General features: G+C 38.9%; 1 protein-coding gene across 6 annotated transcripts in view; it reads right to left on the bottom strand.

Moving 5' to 3' along the window:
* The window catches only part of LOC100917056 (ATP-binding cassette sub-family A member 3-like), a 242,475-nt gene extending 223,716 nt beyond the window's left edge, over window positions 1–18,759 (bottom strand). For all 6 annotated transcript variants that reach the window (XR_004233331.1, XM_031962329.1, XM_031962313.1 and 3 more), the window contains exon 1: window positions 18,551–18,759. Coding sequence is in view for 5 of the 6 variants with exons in the window: in XM_031962329.1 (XP_031818189.1) it covers window positions 18,551–18,603 (53 nt within the window). In the remaining variant the exon portion in view is untranslated. The remainder of the gene's footprint in view (window positions 1–18,550) is intronic.
* Between the last annotated feature and the right edge of the window lie 4,525 nt (window positions 18,760–23,284).

Below are 23,284 nucleotides of genomic sequence, written 5' to 3'. Positions count from 1 at the left end.
AGTCCCCACAGAGATCTCCCTGCATTGATGAAGCATTAGATATCATGATTAAATACTACTGAATCTTGTGTCTAATCTATTCTTCATGATCCACCACTCTATTTCTTAGCCAGTACGAGGTAGCTCTGATGATTATTACTTTATAATATAATTTGAGATCTGGTACTGCTTGACCACCTTCCTTCACATTTTTAATTGATACTTATTGTTTTTCCAGATGAATTTTTGTTAGCATTCTTTCAGGCTCTATAAAATACTTTTTTGATAGTTTGATTGGTATGGCACTGAATAAGTAAATTAATTTATGTAGAACTGTTATCTTTATTATGTTGATTTTGTAAGAAATAGTTAAAAAGTTTCAAAATTAGGTTTTCAAAAAATGTTGCAGTTTCAAAGTAACAAGCATTACTAATCAATCAGCTTTCAGATGAAGGAACTAGACTAACCACAAAATACTGAAAAAGGAGGCTAGGCTTGAAAGTGAATTAAACTGGCCAAGGGTCAGTGACTGGGAGAAGGCTTTTTCTTCATTACACTTGCTTAAATAGGCATATTATCTGACAAGTCACTGCCAAAGATGGAGATAGTCGCTATATTTGAATATGGGATATATGATCAGGTCGGGAAGCAACATGTAAGGCGTGGATGAGGAAGACTATAAACCAGAAGGGCTATGGCCAACCAAAACTCTGAAGAGAGGAGCAGGACAAATCTTAAGAGTATAAAAAGCTTGTTCTTTCTTTATTAATGTGTGAACTCATATGGGGTTTCCACCTGCTTTTGCAGGGACATATTAAAAGTTTTAACTGCTTTACATCCTAAAATTGTTCATTTATTGCACCCTTTTGGGGTTTCAGAATTTTATTTATAAAAGTTTGGTCTACCCAACAGCAATAAAGATTTTCCCAATTGTTTAGATCTAGCTTTATTTCTATGAAAAGTGTTTTGTAATTGTGTTTGTATAGTTCCTGGGTTTATCTTGGCAGGTAGAGTCCCAAATTTTTTATACTATTTACAGTTATTTTAAATAGAATTTTGTAATGGGCTGAGGTATTGTTTCTATTCTATCCCTCTGGATAAGGAGGATATGAAAAGATTTGCCTTTTCAGTGCCCAGCGTTAACTTAGCTGAGCCTTATAAAAGATATGAATGGACAGTTTTGCCACAGGGAATGAAAAACAGCCCTACTATGTGTCAAATGTATGTTGCTGCTGCTCTTGCTCCAGTAAGAAAAGCATTCCCAAAAGTTATGCTATTACATTACATGGATGACATTTTGGGATGTGCACCTGAGGAACAAATGTTAGAGGCATGTCTACAAAAGACCATAGAAACACTAAGGAATTACAAATTATACATAGCACCAGAAAAAATTCAAAGACATGCTCCTTTTCAATATTTAGGATATGAAGTATACCCTAAGGTGCTTACAGTTCAAAAACTCTCCTTAAGAACAGAAAAGCTAAACACATTGAATGATTTTCAGAAATTGATAGGAGATATCCAATGGATGCGACCAGTGTTAGGTTTGACTACCTATCAGTTACAACCGTTATATGACATTTTAAGGGGAGACAGTGCTTTAAATTCACCACGCCAGCTTACAAAAGAAGCTCAAGAGGCTTTGAGAGAAGTTGAACTGGCTTTATCCAATGTGGTTGAAAGAGTCACTCAAAAACCCTTGGAGATATCAGTTTTTGCCACACAAGAGGCACCCACAGCAGTCCTTCATCAAGGACACAGTGTGATAGAGTGGGTGAACCTCCCGGCACAACCAGAACAAAGCCTTACACCCTACCCAGTGCTTGTGGCTAGAATTTTATTAAAGGCCACTAAGCGAGCAGTACAATTATCTGGGACAAGACCTGACAAGATATACACCTTTTATACCAATACACAAATTAATGTGTGTTGTGAGACCATCCCAGAGTGGCAAATTTTATTAGCCATGGCTCCAAATTTTTTACATGGGTCTCCATTAAAGATAACTAGACTATTACATAATTGGCGATGGATTCTTGAAGAAAAAGTTTCTAAAGTTCCTCTTAAAGGACCAACTATCTTCACGGATGCATCCAAACATAATATTTGTGCTGTGTACTCTCATGATCTAACTATAAAGAGAGTAGTCAGAACTCCTTTTCAGTCCACTCAGCAGAATGAATTGTACGCGATCATTCTAGCTCTTACTTATTATCCAGGAGACATAAATATAATATCTGATTCGGCCTATTCAGTAGGTGTGGTACAAAGAATTGCCACAGCCCAAATAAAATTTGCAGCCTCTAATATATATCAGCTCTTTAAGAAACTTCAAGAGCAAGTGAGAAAGCATCCAGGTAAGATCTATATATTACATGTCCATTCTCATAGTGGACTTCCAGGTCCCATATTTGATGGCAATTCAAAGGCAGATAGCCTTCTAACTATGTTGGTCAATACCCCTTTGTTCCAAGAAGCTCAGGCATCTCATTCTAAATATCATCAGGCTGCTCGAGCTTTACGTTTACAATTTGGAATAACAAGAGAGGAAGCTAGGAGCATAGTAAAAGCCTGTACGGCTTGCCTTCCTTTCCACGCTCCTACACTGCCTCCAGGGAAGAACCCTCGTGGTTTGAGACCCAATGAAATCTGGCAAATGGATGTGACCCATTATAAATCTTTTGGTCGTCTGTCTTTCATCCATGTTGTGGTAGACACCTTTTCGGGATTCACTTTTGCAATGCCAGCAGCAAAAGAGACAGCCCGAGTGGTCACTGAATTCCTCACACAAGCATTTGCCATTATGGGTGTGCCACAAGCAATAAAAACAGACAATGGTCCTGCTTATACTTCAAAACATTTTGCACACTTTTGTGCACAGTATAAGATTTTACACACCACGGGCATATCTTTTAATCCTCAAGGACAGGCAATAATGGAGAGGAGAAACAGAGATATTAAGACGCTCTTCCAAAAACAAAAGAAAGGGGGAGCCACAGGTAACCCTAGAGAAATTCTAAATCTAGCTCTTTATACTATTAACTTCTTGATTTTTGACAAGATGCACTGGCTCCGGCTGACAGGTTTTATAACCCACCGGAAGGTCAGTGTTCAGTGCGAGCAGCTCCACTATCTTTAGATAATCGCCAGGTGATGTGGAGAGACCCAGAAAGTGGTCAATGGAAAGGACCAGATAGGCTAACTGCTTTGGGGAGAGGGTTTGCTTGTATCTCTACAGGTGGAGAAGGAATCAGATGGGTGCCAACGAGCCATATTCGCCTTGTCCATCGCAGAGAGCGGAGCAGACCTTTGAAACAAAGGAGAAGACCCAAGAAATATCGGGTGGTGCTGTTGCTGATTGTGCTCACCATTGAAAGAGCGTGGCAGTTATGGCGTTTGACTCATGGACATCAAAGATTGTCGGACTTCAAAACCCTCAGGAATCATTGGATTCTCTGAGACATAGGACTTGAAAACCCTCAGGAATCATTGGATTCTCTGAGCCATAGGACTTGAAAACTCTCAGGAATCATTGGATTCTCTGAGACATAGGACTTGAAAACTCTCAGGAATCATTGGATTCTCTGAGAAATGATAAGACTGTTAAAACACCTTCAAAATCTGCTGGAATCATTGGATTCCCTAACACATAAAAAGACTTTTCAGGACTTCAAAAACTCAGGGGGATCATTGGATTCCCTGACATGTGAAACTATGGACAATAGATTGGTTTTGGACTATCTCTTGGCTGCTGAAGAAGGTGTATGTGTGACTGTTGTTTACATACCCACTTTCTAGGACTTCTGGTGATCTTTTCCAACACCATGTTGATTTATATTGTTTGCTATTCTGCTACTTGTGTGTACAATTCATGTTTGTTACACACATCGAGCCTGCACTGACTGAGGGAGGGTCATCCCTAATACCTCGGCGTTATTGCTATGTGCTTGTGTCTACCTCCCATGCTGATGGGTTTGTGCATAATAAGACCCTTCAGCTCAGAAACCCTAGCAACCCCATTTCCCTTTGGCGCTTTTCATCTCCCTTCCTGAGATGTCAGGTAGGAGCGTGATCATCTCCTTTTAGTGCTTTCACCGCCTTTTCTGAGAAGTCAGGGAGGCTGTGATCCACCTCCTTTCAGGTGCTTTCACCTCCTTCCCTGAGAAGTTAGGGAGGCTGTGATCACCTCCCCTTGGGGGCTCTGACCTCCCTGAGGAGTCAGGGATGGCATGACCACCGGTGTTCTAAAATAAAAGAAAGCGGGAAATGTAATGGGCTGAGGTTTGAGCTGATGCACTGAGGTCCCAAGTACATGAGGCTAGATAGTAATTGGGCTATACTCTATTAATATACATGATTGGATTAAGAATGGTCCCTGCCCACTCTCCTTGCAAGTCCTGATGTGTTGTATAGGAAATGACGATTTTGGTGGGTGGAGGCAGAGAGGGAAGAAGACAAGCTGGGAGAGATTGGGCTGAGTTCGAGACTCCCAGCTGCTGGTTGTGTGGCTGCTGGTCGAGCTAGCTTCTTGACTCAGCTGCACACATTGCTATCGCCGATTCTCTTCCACCTCCAATCCTTCTTCACTGAGAATAAAGACTGACGATTTTCCCCTATCCTGAATTCCTGTCTCGTGCTGATCTTAAAATACACGATCTTAACAGAATTTCTCTCTCCAGCTGTTGGTTTTTGTGGTGTTATATAGAAATGCTAATGAATTATATAGGTTTATTTTATATGCTGCGGCTTTGTTAAAGTTGTTAATTATTTCAACTAGTTATTTTTATTTAATTCTCTAGGATTCTCTAAGTGTACCATTATATCATCTGCAGAGGGATAGTTTTGTTTCCTCATTGTCTATTCTAGTTCTTTTAATTTCTGTTTCTTCTATTATTGCTACAGATAACATTTCTAGTACATTTATAGTGATGGTAATGGGCATCCTTGCTTCACTCCTGATCTTATTGGGAAGGGTTTTGGCTTACCCCATTACAGATAATGCTTGCTGATACAATACCAGAGAAACTGAGGGGAGAAGAAATTGGTTTTAATCTTTAATGTGGAGAGTTTAAGCTAACTGACCAAAATGGGAATATACTTTCAAAGCAAAGTTTCAGAGAAAATGAGGCACAGAGTTTATATAGAGTTGGCAAGAAGAATACAGAAGCCAAGAATGCAATTAGCTTTTGCAGCTGTTATTTTTACTTCAAAGAGAAGGCAGCAAGCAGTTAACTCGGTATTTACAGCGTGGAAATTGTGGTTTAGGAGCTGTCAGACAGGGTAGTGGGACCATTTTTGGATAGATAGGGGCTATAACAAGCATAGCTGCAGGACATGGGATTGTCCTTTACATTAGTTCTATTCCCAGACACTGATGCATTATTGGTGTTGTTGTGAACAAATCCAACCATTCTGTAGAGCAATCTGGAATTATGCCCAAAAAGTTATCAAACTGTTCATACCCTTTGATCCAGCAGTGCTACTACTGTAGGGCTTATATCCCAAAGAGATACTAAAGAAGGGAAAGGGACCTACCTGTATGTGCCAAAATGTTTGTGGCAGCCCTCTTTGTAGTGGCTAGAAGCCGGAAAATGAATGGATGCCCATCAATTGGAGAATGGTTGGGTAAATTGTGGTATATGAATGTTATGGACTATTATTGTTCTATAAGAAATGACCAGCAGGATGAATACAGAGAGGCTTGGAGAGACTTACATGAACTGATACTAAGTGAAATGAGCAGAACCAGGAGATGATTATATACTTCAACAACGATACTGTATGAGGATGTATTCTGATGGTAGTGGATTTCTTTGACAAAGAGACCTAACTCAGTTTCAATTGATCAATGATGGACAGAAGCAGTTACACCCAAAGAAAGAACAGTGGGAAATGAATGTAAACTATTTGCATTTTTGTTTTTCTTCCCGGGTTATTTTTACCTTCTGAATCCAATTCTCCCTGTACAAGAGAACTGTTCGGTTCTGCTCACATATATTGTATCTAGGATATACTGTGACATATTTAACATGTATAGGACTGCTTGCCATCTGGGGGAGGGGGTGGAGGGAGGGAGGGAAAAAGTCGGAACAGAAGTGAGTGCAAGGGATAATGTTGTAAAGAAATTTTTTTCAAAATAAAAAAAATAATTCTATTCCCAGAGTAGTTTTTGGACAGGGATCAAGTCAGGGAGGCAAACACCTGGAGACTTTCTTTTTCTATCCTTCATTATGCTGCAATGGTATGTGAAGGGGAGTTGGAGCTTCAAGGTTTAAAGTTTTCTTTTTAAATTCAATGTTCCCAAGTTTAATTGCTCAAATGAAAAAGGGGAAGAGAAGTATATGGCCAGTTATCCAGAGCCCAACCGTGATGGTATCAGATAGATGCTTAAAGTGGTGAGTACATCACTTTAAGAAAAGCTTTTGCTCTCTAGAGTTTTTAATAGGAATGAGTATTGTATTTTTTCAAAAGTTATTCTGCATATTTTGAGATAATAATAGGATTTTATTGATTTTTATTTAAATAAAACCAGCTCTTAAGTTTTATTTTGTTAGTTCAATTGTTTTCTTTCAACTTTATTAATCTCTCCTTTGATTTTCAAAATTTCCAATTTGGTGGTTAATTGGAAATTTTTGATTTGTTCTTTTTCTAAGGGTTTTTTTTTTTTTTTTTTTTTAGTACTCATCTGCTATTTCTGTTTTATTGATGTAAGCATTTGGGGTATAAAGTTTCCTCTAAGAACTGCTTTCACTGCTTGCCATAAATTATGCATATTGTGTTATTGTCTCTTTTATGAAATTATTGTTTCTATAATTTATTTTTTGACCCACTCATTCTTTAGGCTTAGATTATTTAGTTCCTGATGAATTTTTAATCTATCCTTTAATGGCCTTTCATTGGATATAATTTTTTCTGCATTATGACCTGAAAAGGATGCATTTATTTTCCTAATTTTCTGCACCGGGTTATAAAATTTTTATATTGAATGTGTATTAGGGCATAAAAGTTTCCAAGTCAGTTATTTTTCCACTCAGATATTATAAATTTTCTTCAATTTTTTCATTCTTTTGATTTTTTTTGAATTAATGATTGATATCTCATGGAATCATTAACTTCAACTTGGTCAATTCTAATCTTTAATTTAAGTTATTTTCTTCAGTTAGATCTTATATCTCCTTTTCCATCTGACCAACCCTACTTTTGAAGGAGTTATTTTCTTCAGTGAATTTTTGTATATTTTTCCATTTTTTGGTGTTTCCTTTCCCAAGATCTTGACCCTTTTCTTCATGATTCTCTTATATAAATAATCCTCATTTCTCTTACAATATGAGATCTTTATTCCAAAGAAATCAAAGAAAATGAAAAAGGATACATATGTATCTCCCATATCTCTCATATCTCCAATACTCCCAGCAAATCTTTTTCTAGTGACAAAGATTTGGAAATCAAGAGATACTCATCAATTGGAGAATGACTGAACAAGTTGTAAAATATGATTGTGATAGAGTACTACTGTGCTGTAAGAAATGTCAAGGGGAGATAATTTCAGAAAAAAACATAGCAACATGTAATGGGGTGAGGCTTGAGTTGATGCACTGAGGTCCCAAGTACGTGAGGCTAAATAGTAATTGGGCTATACTCTATTAATATACATGATAGGATAAAGAATGGTCCCTGCCCACTCTCCCTGCAAGTCCTGATGTGTTGTGTAGGAAATGACAATTTTGGTGGGTGGAGGCAGAGAGAGAGACAGGAAGAGAAGCTGGGGGAGATTGGGCCTGGGTTCGAGACTCCGAGCTGCTGGTTGTGTGGCTGCTGGTCGAGCTAGCTTCTTGACTCAGCTGCACACATTGCTATCGCCGATTCTCTTCCACCTCTGATCCTTCTTCACTGAGAATAAAGACTGACGATTTTTACCTAACCTGAATTCCTGACTCCTGTCGATTTAAAAATACACGATCTTCACATTTGGCGCCCAACGGTGGGAACCAAGGACTGAAGAAGTCTCCGGTGACCAGGAACTTGGGTGAGTATTGTTAATAGATAAATAAGGAACTTATTTTCTTAAAAACTAAACCAGTAATTTTTTTTTTTTGCTAAAATGGGACAAATGCTAGCTAAAGACTCTCCATCCCCGCCCCCAACCCCACCTAAGAGTGGTGCTATAGAAAGCATGATTAAGCTGACAGAAATACATGGGTTACTTATAACTTGGGAACAGATAGCGAGATTTGTGGGTGTATTAAACTGCATCTCCCCTTGGTTCCTAGAGGAGGAGCAGATCTCTCGAGATAACTGGTCCCGGGTTGGACAAGAGATGTCCATGCATTTCAGAGAATGTGATCCTCATTCAATTTCCATCGAGGCATTTTATTTATACAATATATTTCAGTTAGCACTAAGAAACCCTATCCCTAGAAGAAAGAAAAAACCCGTGGCTCCTTCTACTCCTTCTCAAATTAGCCATGATATTAAGGAGGAAGACAATGAAGAGATTAATGACCATATCCCCACAGGGCACGGAGACTTAAGTGAGCAAGGGTGTGGTGACCTTCCCCCTCAGGAGGCAGCTTCAGCCCCACCCCAGGAGCAAGTGATTGACTCTCCTCCACCAACTCCACCCTCCGGGATAGAGGGAGGAGGGGCAGTGGGGGGGGCAGTGACAGGACCAATCTTGAGTAGACTGCAAGAGGGCTTAATGAGGCCAAAGAAAAGGGTGTGGACATCTGGGAGCTTCAGCCACTTATGTTTCCTGTAATTTCCCAGTCTAATGCCTCAGGTCAACAAAGTCGAAGACACGCCCCTTTTAACATAGAAATCATTAAAGATCTTAAAAAGGCCTGCACTATTTATGGGGCTACATCAGCTTATGTTAAGATGCTATTACAGAATTTGGCTTTTGAAATCTTGACTCCTGATGACTGGAAATCTATAGCAAGGGTATGCCTAGAACCTGGACAAAATTACATGTGGCTTTCTGAATACAGTGAGTTCTGTAGGATACAAGCCCAACAAAATAGTCAAAATGCTGTTCATGCTGCGATCACTATGACCTACTACAAGGTTTAGGTCCACATGCAGACATCACAGCACAGGTTAATTATTCAGTAGCAGCATATGAGCAAATTGCTGCTAATGCTATCAAAGCGTGGGCTTCGATTCACAATAAAAATGATAAAGGTGAGGCCTTCACAAAAATAATGCAAGGGCCAGATGAGCCCTTTGCTGACTTTGTGGGACATTTGCAGACTGCTATCACAAGAACTAATGGGGAAAATCCAACAACATATGTTTTAATAAGGCAACTTGCTAAGGAAAATGCTAATGAGGTGTGCAGAAGGATTATACTAGGACTGCCCAAGGATGCTCCTTTAGAGGAGTTCATAAGACGCTGTGCCACAGTGGGTACAAATGCCTTTTATAGCCAGACTATGATGCAGACTTCCCAAGATCCCAACATGGGTAGACAGGGTCCCTTGCCGGAAGGGACCCTAGAGAGACACGTCAATGCTTTCAGTGTGGTAAAGTAGGGCATCTGAAAGCTCAATGTTGGTATAGAGGCAGAGTGAGAAAACAGGGTGGGAGAACAAGACCTAGTATCCCATGTCCAAAATGCAACAGAGGCTTCCATTGGGCCTCAGAATGTAGACAGATTCAGGGAAACGGGATGAGGGGCCCAGCCCCAGACAAAAAACACTTGGGGCATGATGGCAGCCAATGGTGCACCCAGAGAGTGCCTAGACGGCCAATACCCCAATATGACCAATCAGCCAGGAAGCCATATGATGGCAGAAAGGGATTATACAATCAATCAGCCAGGAAGCAACCTGATGGAAGAAAGCGATTACAATTAGGGAGAATAGAGTTGTATGCAACTGAGACAACTGAGATACCCCCTGGAGAGGTGAAATCTGTTCCTCTCCAGCCTATGGATCCCTTTGCTTCCAGGCACAGTAGGCTTGACCATTTTACCTCCTGAGTGTACGTACAAAACAGTGTCCATCCACACACTGATGTGGGAAACTGGGGAATGTGTAGATAATATCCCAGTCACCAATACAGGCAGACAATGTGTGACTTATCACCCAGGAGAAATAGTAGCATCAGGTTTACTCATACAGAATCCTGATAAGCAGCCTGGTGATAGTCACCCAGATTCTGATTCCAGATCACAAAATCCAGCAATTTACTGGACAGCAGCTGTAACAACTGACCGACCTATGCTCACGATCTATATAACTGGCCTTCCACTGGAAGGATTGGTAGACACTGGTGCAGATCGGACGGTCATTAGAGGTGCCAATTGGCCCAGTCACTGGCCAAAGAGTCAAGCAGACACCTATATGTCTGGTGTAGGGGGATCAATAGCAGCTGAAGTTAGTGCTGCCTGCCCCTCTGAGATGGACTTTTGAAGGCAAAACAGGAGTTTTTACTCCTTTTATAGTAGAAAAAATCCCCATCAATCTGTGGGGAAGAGACGTTTTATAGCAATTAGGGTTAAAAATGAGTACTTCGGTTTTTTAAGCAGGGCTGCTGTTGAAGGCCTGCCAACACTTTCACCTGTTCCTATCCAATGGAAAACTGATACACCAGTGTGGATAGAGCAGTGGCCCTTAAGTAAAGATAAAATTCAGGCCTTATTAGATATAGTACAGGAGCAGCTTGACCAAGGACACTTAAAACCTTCTCTAAGAACTTGGAATTCCCCCAGTGTTTGTTGTGAAAAAGAAATCTGGAAAATGGAGGATGTTAACGGATTTAAGAAAAGTGAATGAACAGATGGAAACTATGGGAACTCTTCAGCCTGGACTTCCATCTCCTACTCAGTTGCCTAGAGAATGGCCTCTTTGGGTCATAGATATTAAGGATTGTTTCTATTCTATCCCTCTGGATAAGAAGGATATGAAAAGATTTGCCTTTTCAGTGCCCAGCGTTAACTTAGCTGAGCCTTATAAAAGATATGAATGGACAGTTTTGCCACAGGGAATGAAAACCAGCCCTACTATGTGTCAAATGTATGTTGCTGCTGCTCTTGCTCCAGTAAGAAAAGCATTCCCAAAAGTTATGCTATTACATTACATGGATGACATTTTGGGATGTGCACCTGAGGAACAAATATTAGAAGCATGTCTACAAAAGACCATAGAAACACTAAGGAATTACAAATTATACATAGCACCAGAAAAAATTCAAAGACATGCTCCTTTTCAATATTTAGGATATGAAGGTAAGTACCCTAAGGTGCTTACAGTTCAAAAACTCTCCTTAAGAACAGAGAAGCTAAACACATCGAATGATTTTCAGAAATTGATAGGAGATATCCAATGGATGCGACCAGTGTTAGGTTTGACTACCTATCAGTTACAACCGTTATATGACATTTTAAGGGGAGACAGTGCTTAAATTCACCACGCCAGCTTACAAAAGAAGCTCAAGAGGCTTTGAGAGAAGTTGAACTGGCTTTATCCAATGTGGTTGAAAGAGTCACCAAAACCCTTTGTGAGAGTATCTGTTTTGCCACACAAGCGGCACCCACAGCAGTCCTTCATCAAGGACACAGTGTGATAGAGTGGGTGAACCTCCCGGCACAACCAGAACAAGAACAAAGTCTTACACCCTACCCAGTGCTTGTGGCTAGAATTTTATTAAAGGCCACTAAGCAAGCAGTACAATTATCTGGGACAAGACCTGACAAGATATACACCTTTTATACCAATACACAAATTAATGTGTGTTGTGAGACCATCCCAGAGTGGCAAATTTTATTAGCCATGGCTCCAAATTTTATACATGGGTCTCCATTAAAGATAACTAGACTATTACATAATTGGCGATGGACTCTTGAAGAAAAAGTTTCTAAAGTTCCTCTTAAAGGACCAACTATCTTCACGGATGCATCCAAACATAATATTTGTGCTGTGTACTCTCATGATCTAACTATAAAGAGAGTAGTCAGAACTCCTTTTCAGTCCACTCAGCAGAATGAATTGTACGCGATCATTCTAGCCCTTACTTATTATCCAGGAGACATAAATATAATATCTGATTCGGCCTATTCAGTAGGTGTGGTACAAAGAATTGCCACAGCCCAAATAAAATTTGCAGCCTCTAATATATATCAGCTCTTAAGAAACTTCAAGAGCAAGTGAGAAAGCATCCAGGTAAGATCTATATATTACATGTCCATTCTCATAGTGGACTTCCAGGTCCCATATTTGATGGCACCAAAGGCAGATAGCCTTCTAACTATGTTGGTCAATACCCCTTTGTTCCAAGAAGCTCAGCCATCTCATTCCTAAATATCATCAGGCTGCTCGAGCTTTTACGCTTACAATTTGAATAACAAGAGAGGAAGCTAGAGCATAGTAAAAGCCTGTATCGGGTTGCCTTCCTTTCCACGCCCTACACTGCCTCCAGGGAAGAACCCTCGTGGTTTGAGACCCAATGAAATCTGGCAAATGGATGTGACCCATTATAAATCTTTTGGTCATCTGTCTTTCATCCATGTTGTAGACACCTTTTCGGGATTCACTTTTGCAATGCCAGCAGCAAAAGAGAAAAGCCCGAGTGGTCACTGAATTCCTCATACAAGCATTTGCCATTATGGGTGTGCCACAAGCAATAAAAACAGACAATGGTCCTGCTTATACTTCAAAACATTTTGCACACTTTTGTTCACAGTATAAGATTTTACACACCACGGGCATACCTTTTAATCCTCAAGGACAGGCAATAGTGGAGAGGAGAAACAGAGATATTAAGACACTCCTCCAAAAACAAAAGAAAAGGGGAGCCACAGGCAACCCTAGAGAAATTCTAAATCTAGCTCTTTATACTATTAACTTCTTGATTTTTGACAAAGATGCACTGGCTCTGGCAGACAGGTTTTATAACCCGCCGGAAGGGCAGTGTCCAGTGCGAGCAGCTTCACTATCTTTAGATAATCGCCAGGTGATGTGGAGAGACCCAGAAAGTGGTGAATGGAAAGGACCAGATAGGCTAACTGCTTTGGGGAGAGGGTTTGCTTGTATCTCTACAGATGGAGAAGGAATCAGATGGGTGCCAACAAGCCATATTCGCTTTGTCCATGGCAGAGAGACGGAGCAGACCCTTGAAACAAAGGAGAAGACCCAAGAAATATCGGGTGGTTCTGTTGCTGATTGTGCTCACCATTGAAAGAGTGTGGGAGTTATGGCGTTTGACTCATGGACATCAAAGATTGTAGGACTTCAAAACCCTCAGGAATCATTGGATTCTTTGAGCCATAGGACTCGAAAACTCCCAAGAATCATTGGATTCTCTGAGAAATGATAAGACTGTTACAACACTTCAAAATCTGCTGGAATCATTGGATTCCCTAACACATAAAAAGATTTTTGCAGGACTTCAAAAACTCAGGGGACATTGATTCCCTGACATGTGAAGCAATGGACAATAGATTGGTTTTGGACTATCTCTTGGCTGCTGAAGAAGGTGTATGTGTGACTGTTGTTTACATACCCTCTTTCTAGGACTTCTGGTGATCTTTTCCAACACCATGTTGATTTATATTGTTTGCTATTCCGCTACTTGCATGTAAAATTCATGTTTGTTACACCACATCGAGCCTGCACTGACTGAGGGGAGGGTCATCCCTAATAGCCTCTGCGTTATTGCTATGTGCTTGTGTAATACCTCCCATGCTGATGGGTTTGTGCATAATAAGACCCTTCAGCCCAGAAACCTGCTAGCAACCCCCATTTCCCTTTGGTGCTTTTCATCTCCCTTCCTGAGATGTCAGGTAGGGCGTGATCATCTCCTTTTTAGTGCTTTCACCACCTTTTCTGAGAAGTCAGGGAGGCTGTGATCACCTCCCCTTGGGGGCTCTGACCTCCCTGAGGAGTCAGGGTGGCATGACCACCTGTGTTCTAAAATAAAAGAAAGCGGGAGATGTAATGGGCTGAGGCTTGAGTTGATGCACTGAGGTCTCAAGTATGTGAGGCTAAATAGTAATTGGGCTATACTCTATTAATATACATGATTGGATAAAGAATGGTCCCTGCCCACTCTCCCTGCAAGTCCTGATGTGTTGTATAGGAAATGACGATTTTGGTGGGTGGAGGCAGAGAGAGAGAGACAGGAAGAGAAGCTGGGGGAGATTGGGCCTGGGTTCGAGACTCCGAGCTGCTGGTTGTGTGGCTGCTGGTCGAGCTAGCTTCTTGACTCAGCTGCACACATTGCTATCGCCGATTCTCTTCCACCTCTGATCCTTCTTCACTGAGAATAAAGACTGCCGGTTTTCCCCTAACCTGAATTCCTGACTCCTGTCGATTTAAAAATACACGATCTTCACAGCAACAACCATAAGAATTGATGTGAAGTGAGAACCAGGAAATCATTGTATAGAATTAGCAGCAATGTTGTAATAATGCCATACAATAATCCCAGGAGGCTTGACACTGAACATTTAAAGAAACTCTTGAGAGCCTGTGTGGATAGATCCCTGGGATTGGTCTGGGAAGAAGGCATATGAAAAAGGCTCAGAGTTCAAGAAGAATTGATACATTCTCTTTCCTAAGAGAGAGAAATATTTAGGATGATTTAGGATTTCTTCTTTAACACTTCAACCAGAATAAATTATGTGAACCATAAGCTAAATAAGCCATAGAAGGTAGGAGTTTATAGATTGAAGCTAGTTGAATTTAAGATGGCTTTCCTTAAAGATACTTCTGGCTACAAGCAGAAGGGGAGACACTGATCCATCACCCCTCTCCACTATTCAAGCAAAAGGTGTCTTCCAGATCCCTGCTGTCAGAATATAACTGTCTTGCATGGTTGTTTTGTGTGTCCTTGTTTTGAACTGAGCCTTATTTATGTCAGTACTCTGTTAGTTTATATTCAATTAGTAGAACAAATTGAGATATCTCATTGTTTCAACAAATTAACAGAAAGATTTCCACAGCCACAGAAAGATGTATTCACAAAGACAGATATTTAGGACATCTTGCCTGATTTTCTACCAAACACCAAAAGACAAATGGAGTTCCTTCTAGCTATATATTCATAAGACCAGAAGAATAATGTTAATAGCCTGAATCATTCAAGGCTATATTAACTTTTAAAGAAAAACTCCCCCCCCCCCCCCCCCCCCCCCCCAAGGCAATTGAGATTAAGTGACTTGCCCAGGGTCACACAGCTAGGAAGTGTTAAGTGTCTGAGGGTAGATTTGAACTCAGGTCCTCCTGACTTCAGGGCTAGTGCTCTATCCACTGCACCACCTAGCTGTCCCATAAAGAAAAAGTTTTAAGGGAAAATGCTGTAAGCATATTTACAGCACTGATAGATAAATGGTCATAGTCAGCATTTGTCAGAAGTGAGATTTGAACAAAGATTTTCCTGACTTAGGGGTTATCTCTATCCATTATACCACGCTGTTTCTCATTATGCTTTAGATATCACTACATTGTCTTTCCAAACTTCCCTATTACTATTGAGGACCGTTACCCTACTCCCAGTGACTCAGATTTGCACATAAGTGTTAGTTTCTCTTTACCCACATCTACATATCCAATCAATTTCCAACCACTTCCCCTCACAACTGTCCCTTTCTTTCTATTCATTCTGCCACCACCCTATTTCTGTCTCCTCTCAATCAGCAAACTACCATAAACCTCTTAAATGATCTTCCTGCCAAAACTGTCCTAATTTCAATTCAAGCTCCACAGAGATTTTCCTGAATTACTAGCCTAACCATAAATCTTCCCTATTCATTAAACTCCATTGGCTCTCAGATGATTTTAGGATCAAGTATTTTTTCATCTTTATCTCATCCTTTTCTAATTTCTATTTTTGTGTAAGCTTTATCGCATGCACAGTTATCAACATAGAACATATATGATTTATAAATAACAAAAAATACATACTATCAACATAGTCATATATGATTTATAAATAACTAAATATACATACTACCAACATAGTCATATATGATTTATAAATGACCAAAAATACACACTACCAACATAATCATATGTGATCTATAAATAACCAAAAATACATACTACCAACATAGTCATATGTGATTTATAAATAACTAAATATACATACTACCAACATAGTCATATATGATTTATAAATAACCAAAAATACATACTACCAACATAGTCATATGTGATTTATAAATAACTAGAAATACATACTATCAACATAGTCATATGTGATTTATAAATAACTAAATACACATACTATCAACATAGTCATATGTGATTTATAAATAACTAAATACACATACTATCAACATAGTCATATGTGATTTATAAATAACTAAATACACATACTATCAACATAGTCATATATGATTTATAAATAACTAAATATACATACTATCAACATAGTCATATATGATTTATAAATAATTAAATATACATACTATCAACATAGTCATATATGATTTATAAATAACCAAAAATATATACTACCAACATAGTCATATGTGATTTATAAATAACTAAATATACATACTATCAACATAGTCATATATGATTCATAAATAACTAAATATACATACTATCAACATAGTCATATGTGATTTATAAATAACTAAATACACATACTATCAACATAGTCATATGTGATTTATAAATAACTAAATACACATACTATCAACATAGTCATATATGATTCATAAATAACTAAATATACATACTATCAACATAGTCATATATGATTTATAAATAACCAAAAATATATACTACCAACATAGTCATATGTGATTTATAAATAACTAAATATACATACTATCAACATAGTCATATATGATTCATAAATAACTAAATATACATACTATCAACATAGTCATATGTGATTTATAAATAACTAAATACACATACTATCAACATAGTCATATATGATTTATAAATAACTAAATATACATACTATCAACATAGTCATATATGATTTATAAATAATTAAATATACATACTATCAACATAGTCATATATGATTTATAAATAACCAAAAATATATACTACCAACATAGTCATATATGATTTATAAATAACTAAATACACATACTATCAACATAGTCATATATGATTCATAAATAACTAAATATACATACTACCAACATAGTCATATATGATTTATAAATGACCAAAAATACACACTACCAACATAATCATATGTGATCTATAAATAACCAAAAATACATACTATCAACATAGTCATATATGATTTATAAATAATTAAATATACATACTATCAACATAGTCATATATGATTTATAAATAACCAAAAATATATACTACCAACATAGTCATATGTGATTTATAAATAACTAGAAATACATACTATCAACATAGTCATATGTGATTTATAAATAACTAAATACACATACTATCAACATAGTCATATGTGATTTATAAATAACTAAATACACATACTATCAACATAGTCATATGTGATTTATAAATAACCAAAAATACATACTACCAATATAGTCATATATGATTTACAAATAACCAAAAATACATACTATCAACATAGTCATATATGATTTATAAATAACTAAATATATATAGTGTGTTGAGCGCTCAAAAATGTCCTACTGATAGTGGAATACACTATCAAAAGTTTTTGAGATTACTGTCTTAAATCATGATTTCATTTGTACTTCATGTACATTTATCAAGTAATTTTTTTGGTTATAACTATTTTTAAGGGGCACATTCCCACATTATGGGGAATATACAAGGGTATATGTTTATATAGAAACATGCAATATACGAGTGTGTATAACAGGTAATACACATGTGTGCATTACATATTGACATATTAACATTATAATGCATTATAGATGCTGATCAATATCCATCTGTCTGATACCAACAAGTCTATGCCTACACACACACACACACACACACACACATACACACACACACGCTTCTCCTCAGCACGTTGATCTGCCCTTGCCAATAGTTTAAGGACCCTACACAAACACAACCTTGTTTTAGAGCGGTAAAGTTTCCCTTCCAACTCCAAATCCCATGACGCAGTGACTTTGTAGACTGCCTCCTTGGACATTCGGGGTTAACGCAACTTCAGCCCCGACATTACACTAGAACTACTCTAGGCTTTGAAGGTGCACAGCCTTTGGGGTAAACCACCAGAGAGTCCAAGTCTTTGTGCAACGGCTGACCGTAATACACCGCTATCACTACTAACACGCGTCACCGGCTAGCCTTTATAGAGCACGCCAGGGTCTGCGAAGCGTGTAGCCCCACGGCAACGCCAAGAAGCGGGCGCGAGGATCACGCCCGTTTCACGCACGCGGAAGCCGAGGCGGGCGGCGGGAAAATGACTTCCTAGAGGTCGCACAGCTAGTCCGTGAGGCGGGCCTTCGGGGAGAAGGCCATTTTCCACGCCCCGCCCGGTGTGACGTTAGCGCTTCTCTCCATCCCTTTTCCCGGCGCGCCGGTCCCCTCCGCTCCGCCTTCCCGCGGCTTTCTGACCTAGGCTTCCTAACCCGGCGCGGGCGGGCCTAGGGTCCCTGCGCCCCCTATCGGTCCGGCACCCGGAGGATGCGCCTCACCTGTCCCCGGTGGCGCTTCCCTCGCCCCCCGAGATACGCGTGCCTCCGGACATAGGCCTGCCGAGGGGGCGGCTGCGAGCCCAGCTCCTCACAAGCGCCGCATCGCCTTAGCAGGGGAGGAAGCCCGAGAATCCAGCTTCGGCACCGGTCTCGCCTCGCCCCTAGTCACTGCGGGCCTCGCCTCGGCCAGGCCGTTCAACTCCTTCCCCTCCCCCCCCCCCCCCCCCCTCCCCGGGGGTTGCGTGCGCGCTGTGAGGCACCAACGGACTCTGGGCCTGGGGGAGGGGCGCGGCACCGCTCCGGGGCTACTGTTTCTCCGAGTGCGCCTTTCGGTGTGCTAAGCTCAGAGTAACAACAAACCCCCCAGTGGATACATAACGTTTGCATAAGTGCTTGCACACAAACGTTACCTCGTCTGATTCCCACAACGCCCTCTAGGAGGGAGGTGCTGTTATTATCCTCATTTTACAACTGAGGAAACTGAGGCAAATGGGGTCGAAGGCATCTGCAGAGGCTCCTGGTTTGAGCTCTTAACTCTTCCTGACCCAGGATCCGCACGGTACCCACTTTACCCTCCAGCTGCTTCTGTTAGGCGTGATACATCTGATTGACACACGCGTAACTGTATCTTGTCTTTCCCGTCAGATTATGTCAGGGACAAATCTTTGTCCAGCCCTTGGCTCGGGAGCTGATGCAGGCTGTGGTCTGGTGAGGGTGCTGGCTTTCAGATGCGCCCAATGCCTCAAGACTCCATTTGATGGTTTTTCTTGGCGGGATAGCGGAGTAGTTTGCCATTTCCTTCTATTTTACAGATGAGCAAACTGAGGCAACTTAATAACTTGCCCAGGATCACAGAAGCAGCTGCATTTAAACTCATGTAGAGAAGTGCTTCTGATTCCAGGTCCAGTGATATCCACTGCCACCACCTAGCTGCCCTACTTGACAACATAGTAAGCACCTAATAAATGTCTTGAGTTTCTGAGGCAATTTACTTTCCCACTCTAGACCTTCAGTTTTATACCATAAGAATGCTATAAATATCATTTATATAATATATATTATACATTATATAATACATAATAATATTATATGTATTATATAATTATATATTATATAATTCATTATATAATACATAATAAAATTACTATATATATATATATATATATATATATATAAATACCAACAGAATGAGATTAGATTGGGATCCTGGATGGCATAGTCCACATGAAGTCCTCCTAGGAATAATGTTTTTAAAGGCATAAAATAAAATACATAGGATTACAAAGGAAATCAAGGGCAATGTATTACAACTATCAAACTATTTTTAAATTAACAGGTTTACAGTCTGAAACTGGATGATCCCTAAGGCACCTTTTAGGGATAACCAGGTGATATAGCAGATCTGGACTCTTCCTTAATTCAAAACAGACCTCAGAAGCCTAGTAACACATGTGTGTATGTGTACATATATATGTGTGTGTGTGTGTATATGTAATATGAGATGTTTTATGTTTTTTCATGGGACTCAGAATCAGGAAGATCTGAATTCAAGTCCATTCTCAGATATTTCCCAGCTGTTTGATTTATGGCAAGTCACTTAATTTCTGCATGCCTCCAATTATTCAACTACAAAATAAGAGAGTATATTAGCTCAAAGTTGTTGTGAAAATTAAATTATACTCTAAGCACAATATCTGGCATTTATAAATCTTTCCTTCATTCTGCTTTATTATCCAAAGTGTCCGTTACACGTTCCCGACATTTTGTACTGATTTCTAGCCATAATCACTTTCATTGTAGCTTGAAGAAGCCTCACACAAAGAAACAAGAGTTCTGTAGAAATTTAAGGATAACTTTAAGCAGAGAACATTATATGGCTTTAGGTAGTGGATTATTTTATAAGCCACGCTGGTGTCATACTGCAGAGAGCCTGAATTGGGATTTTATTTATTTTTATTTATTTTATTTTTTAAAGGATTTCATCTCTTTCTGGATTGTAAGAGGAGTGAGAGTGGTGGAAGTTTCCACAGTAACTTAGATGCTGCTTAATATTAAATTTGCTTCCTAATTAAGTTGATTTTTAAAAAATCTCACATCTTCAGATCAATATCTCTCATCTTCAGATCAATATTTATCTCCAGACAGTAATCAAATAATTCTTTTTTTTTTATTTAATAGCCTTTTATTTACAGGTTATATGCATGGTTAACTTTACTGCGTTAACAATTGCCAAACCTCTTGTTCCAATTTTTCACCTCTTACCCTCCCCACCCCCTCCCCTAGATGGCAGGATGACCAGTAGACGTTAAATACATTAAAATATCAATTAGATACACAATAAGTATACATGACCAAAACATTATTTTGCTGTATAAAAAGAATCAGACTCTGAAATATTGTACAATTAGCTTGTGAGGAAATCAAAAATGAAGGTGGGCATAAATATAGGGATTGGGAATTCGATGTAATGGTTTTTAGTCATCTCCCAGAGTTCTTTCTCTGGGCGTAGCTGGTTCAGTTCATTACTGCTCCATTGGAAATGATTTGGTTGATCTCGTTGCTGAGGATGGCCAGGTCCATCAGAACTGGTCATCATATAGTATTGTTGTTGAAGTATATAATGATCTCCTGGTCCTGCTCATTTCACTCAGCATCAGTTCGTGTAAGTTTCTCCAGGCCTTTCTGAAATCATCCTGTTGGTCATTTCTTACAGAACAGTAATATTCCATAATATTCATATACCACAATTTATTCAGCCATTCTCCAACTGATGGACATCCATTCAGTTTCCAGTTTCTAGCCACTACAAAAAGGGCTGCCACAAACATTCGTGCACATACAGGTCCCTTTCCCTTCTTTATAATCTCTTTGGGATATAATCCCAGTAGTAACACTGCTGGATCAAAGGGTATGCACAGTTTGATAACTTTTTGAGCATAGTTCCAAACTACTCTCCAAAATGGTTGGATTCGTTCACAACTCCACCAACAATGCATCAATGTCCCAGTTTTCCCGCATCCCCTCCAACAATCATCATTATTTTTTCCTGTCATCTTAGCCAATCTGACAGGTGTGTAGTGGTATCTTAGAGTTGTCTTAATTTGCATTTCTCTGATTAATAATGACTTGGAGCATCTTTTCATATGACTAGAAATAGTTTCAATTTCTTCATCTGAGAATTGTCTGTTCATATCCTTTGACCATTTTTCAATTGGAGAATGGCTTGATTTTTTATAAATTAGAGTTAATTCTCTATATATTTTGGAAATGAGGCCTTTATCAGAACCTTTGACTGTAAAAATATTTTCCCAGTTTATTGCTTCCCTTCTAATCTTGTCTGCATTAGTTTTGTTTGTACAAAAACTTTTCAGTTTGGTATAATCGAAATTTTCTATTTTGTGATCAGTAATGATCTCTAGTTCTGCTTTGGTCATAAAGACCTTCCCCTTCCACAGGTCTGAGAGGTAAACTATCCTATGTTCCTCTAATTTATTAATAATTTCATTCTTTATGCCTAGGTCATGAACCCATTTTGACCTTATCTTGGTGTACGGCGTTAAGTATGGATCAATGCCTAGTTTCTGCCATATTAGTTTCCAATTTTCCCAGCAATTTTTATCAAACAGTAAGTTCTTATCCCAAAAGCTGGGATCTTTGGGTTTGTCAAAGACTAGGTTGCTATATTTGTTGACTGTTTTATCCCTTGAACCTAATCTATTCCACTGATCAACTAATCTATTCCTTAGCCAATACCAAATAGTTTTGGTAACTGCTGCTCTATAATATAATTTTAGATCTGGTACAGCTAAGCCACCATCATTTGATTTTTTTTTCATTAATTCCCTTGAAATTCTTGACCTTTTGTTTTTCCATATGAACTTTGTTGTTATTTTTTCTAGGTCATTAAAATAGTTTTTTGGGAGTCTGATTGGTATAGCGCTAAATAAATAGATTAGTTTAGGTAATATTGTCATCTTTATTATATTTGCTCGCCCTATCCAAGAGCATTTAATATTTTTCCAATTGGTTAGATCAGACTTAATTTGTGTGAAAAGTGGTCTGTAATTTTGCTCATAAAGTTTCTGATTTTCCCTTGGCAGATAGATTCCTAAATATTTTATATTATCAGTAGTTACTTTAAATGGAATTTCTCTTTGTAACTCTGACTGTTGGATTTTGTTAGTGATATATAAGAATGCTGATGACTTATGTGGGTTTATTTTATAACCAGCAACTTTGCTAAAGTTGTGGATTATTTCTAATAACTTTTTAGCAGAATCTCTGGGGTTCTCTAAGTATACCATCATGTCATCGGCAAAGAGTGATAATTTGGCTTCCTCATTGCCTATTCTTATTCCTTTAATCTCTTTCTCAGCTCTTATTGCTATAGCTAGCGTTTCTAATACAATATTAAATAGTAACGGTGATAGTGGGCAACCTTGTTTCACTCCAGATCTTATTGGGAATGGTTGCAGTTTGTCTCCATTACATATGATGCTTACTGATGGTTTTAAATAGATGCTGCTGATTATTTTAAGGAAAAGTCCATTTATTCCTATACTCTCAAGTGTTTTTAATAGGAATGGATGTTGGATTTTGTCAAATGCTTTTTCTGCATCTATTGAGATGATCATATGGTTTTTGTTAATTTGGTTGTTAATATGGCCAATTATATTGATAGTTTTCCTAATATTGAACCAGCCCTGCATTCCTGGTATAAATCCTACTTGATCA

The sequence above is a fragment of the Sarcophilus harrisii genome, chromosome 1, assembly GCF_902635505.1.
Source record: "Sarcophilus harrisii chromosome 1, mSarHar1.11, whole genome shotgun sequence".
NCBI classification, from domain to species: domain Eukaryota; kingdom Metazoa; phylum Chordata; class Mammalia; order Dasyuromorphia; family Dasyuridae; genus Sarcophilus; species Sarcophilus harrisii.
This window is presented reverse-complemented; position numbering and strand designations above follow the sequence as displayed.